General features: G+C 45.1%; 2 protein-coding genes across 2 annotated transcripts; both read left to right on the forward strand.

Moving 5' to 3' along the window:
- The first annotated feature begins 219 nt into the window (after positions 1–219).
- Positions 220–1,158, forward strand: LOC139144374 (uncharacterized). Its single transcript, XM_070715076.1, has one exon. The coding sequence runs from the start codon at positions 220–222 to the stop codon at positions 1,156–1,158; it is 939 nt and encodes a 312-aa protein (XP_070571177.1).
- A 136-nt stretch (positions 1,159–1,294) lies between these two features.
- LOC139144376 (uncharacterized) lies at positions 1,295–2,122 on the forward strand. The gene has a single exon (XM_070715077.1). The coding sequence runs from the start codon at positions 1,295–1,297 to the stop codon at positions 2,120–2,122; it is 828 nt and encodes a 275-aa protein (XP_070571178.1).
- Positions 2,123–2,455: the final 333 nt, after the last annotated feature.

Below are 2,455 nucleotides of genomic sequence, written 5' to 3' on the forward strand. Positions count from 1 at the left end.
ATCAACGAAGTATAACATTCTACGTAACGTGTTGTGGTCAGACTCACAAATCGCGCTCCATTGGATTAACGCGCGCGGTAAACCAGACGTATTCACAACAAATCGCGTAAAGGAAATTAATAGCTTCACGCAAACCTACAAGTACGTCCCTACAGCTCACAACCCCGCAGATTTACTGACTCGCGGAATTACTCCTGATGAACTACGCAACTCATCACTATGGTGGGAAGGCCCTGCTTGGCTGAAAACAACGATAGCTGGCCCGTATGTGAACTGTTTGATTCTGAATCTGAAGCGAACATTACAGCTAATCACGTATCCTTGGCAACGTCTCCTCCAGTGGAACCAGTTCACGGATCACTACCCACTGCCTACGCGAAACAAGATACCGCGTCTACTGCGGACGTCACTACAGACAAATGCCAGGATAAGCATGACATTCCTGTCGGTATACAATATGCCATGGACATCAACCAATACCGCGATTATAACCACTTGCTACGCGTATCTGCCTACGTCCTACGCTTCGTACGTCTGCTGAAGAACAAGGAAAAATGCAAACAAACATTACCATCAGCTACCGAACTCAACAACGCTGAACTACTATGGATTGCTCACGTCCAACGCGAATACTATGCGGACACTATCACTTCGCTCAGGAACAATACCAAGAAATATGGAGCTTTGAGTAAACAGCTGAAACTCTTTATTGGAGAAGATAGCTTGCTTCACACTGGTGGACGTCTTCACAATGCCAAACTCGATTATTACGCCAAACATCCTATCTTGCTGCCTCGCGAACACCACCTGACACGAATGATCGTGCACGATACACACGTTCGCTTGAAACATAGCGGTCCCCAGTCAACGATAACCGCTCTGCGAGAAAGATACTGGATACCCTCGATTCGACGCATCGTAAACAACGAACTGAACAAATGCGTTACATGCAAGAGAGTCGACGGACGTGCATATTGCAAACCTCTCACCGCGCCTCTACCTAGATTTCGCGTGATCGAAGTGCCACCTTTCAATGTAACCGGCATCGATTACACCGGCGCTCTCTACGTCCGAAACCCAAACACAAGCAACGCATCTAAGGCTTATGTATGCCTAATAAGTATTCACTTGCGCAGTGACTCGTGCTGTACATCTTGAGTTAGTTCCTGACCTGACCGCTTCATCGTTTATACTCGCATTTCGCCGATTTGCAGCTCGTCGTTCAACTCCTTCTACACTTATCTCTGATAATGCAACGAACTTCATATCAGCGGCAGATGAACTGAAGGAAATCATGACTAACCCTGAAGTACAGACTATGCTAGCAGATCGACGCACCGTATGGAAATTTATCCCGAAACGTGCTCCATGGTTTGGAGGATTTTACGAGCGTATGATAGGAATCACCAAAACCTCCATAAAGAAAGTACTTGGAAAATCATGTGTAACATTCATCGAGTTAGAAACCCTACTCACAGAAGTGGAAGCCTCTATAAATGATCGTCCACTGACTTATGTATCATCTCACGTTGATGATCTAACACCGCTAACTCCGTCACAACTAGTCAACGGAAGGAACATTTCCGGACTGCCTTACGCACCTCCTAGCGACCCCACGGAATATACTCCGAATGTTCGTAATCTCAACCGTCGTTGTGAACATTTATCATCGCTTCTACGCACATTCTGGAAACGATGGTCTACGGAATACTTAACCGCTCTCAGAGAACGACACTTACATACGACGGACGGTACCAAACATAACATTGTGAAAGTTGGTGACGTCGTACTGATCCACAGCGACGTGGACAAACGCGTGAACTGGCATTTAGCTAGAGTTACACGTCTACTACCCGGTGAAGACGGAATCGTACGCACCGTTGAAATCAAGACCAAACTGGGAAAAACAAATCGCCCAGTCACAAAGCTGTATCCGTTGGAGACTAGCGGAATCCCGTCAACAGCTGATCTGACGTCACGTCCAGTAGGGAATCCCCCCATCGATGGTGACCCAACTCAACTACAGAACAACACGGATGAAGCCATACAAACTGAACGCGCTCGTCCGACTCGCAAGGCTGCAGAAGTAGCCATGCAGAAAATCAAACATTGGACTTGTTGATTTTCGCAACCCTTGAACTCATTGAGTGAACTCAAGTTTTCAGTGAACATTGAACACTCAGATATTATTGTGTTCGTGTTACTAACATTGCAGAGTTATATTTCCATGATCGTTAAAAATATAGAATCAATAATCTTGGAGTTCTTTCTCGCGGCCGGGAGTATGTCGTGAATTACATTATTGATTTATATTTTATTGCAATATGTTATTATTATTGTTTACATTGTTATTCAGTCATTTCCTGTTCAAACCAGTAGTGTTCTAGTATTACACGCGTTCCTGTGGGAAACTGATACAAACTTTATGGACTAGGCCATTCTAGCCAATCACAAC

The sequence above is a fragment of the Ptychodera flava genome, chromosome 11 (genome assembly GCF_041260155.1).
Source record: "Ptychodera flava strain L36383 chromosome 11, AS_Pfla_20210202, whole genome shotgun sequence".
NCBI classification, from domain to species: domain Eukaryota; kingdom Metazoa; phylum Hemichordata; class Enteropneusta; family Ptychoderidae; genus Ptychodera; species Ptychodera flava.

Bases quoted from the DNA above. Each gene is read 5' to 3' on its own strand.
- LOC139144374 (XM_070715076.1), top strand. From the start codon at position 220: ATGGTGGGAAGGCCCTGCTTGGCTGAAAACAACGATAGCTGGCCCGTA.
- LOC139144376 (XM_070715077.1), top strand. From the start codon at position 1,295: ATGACTAACCCTGAAGTACAGACTATGCTAGCAGATCGACGCACCGTA.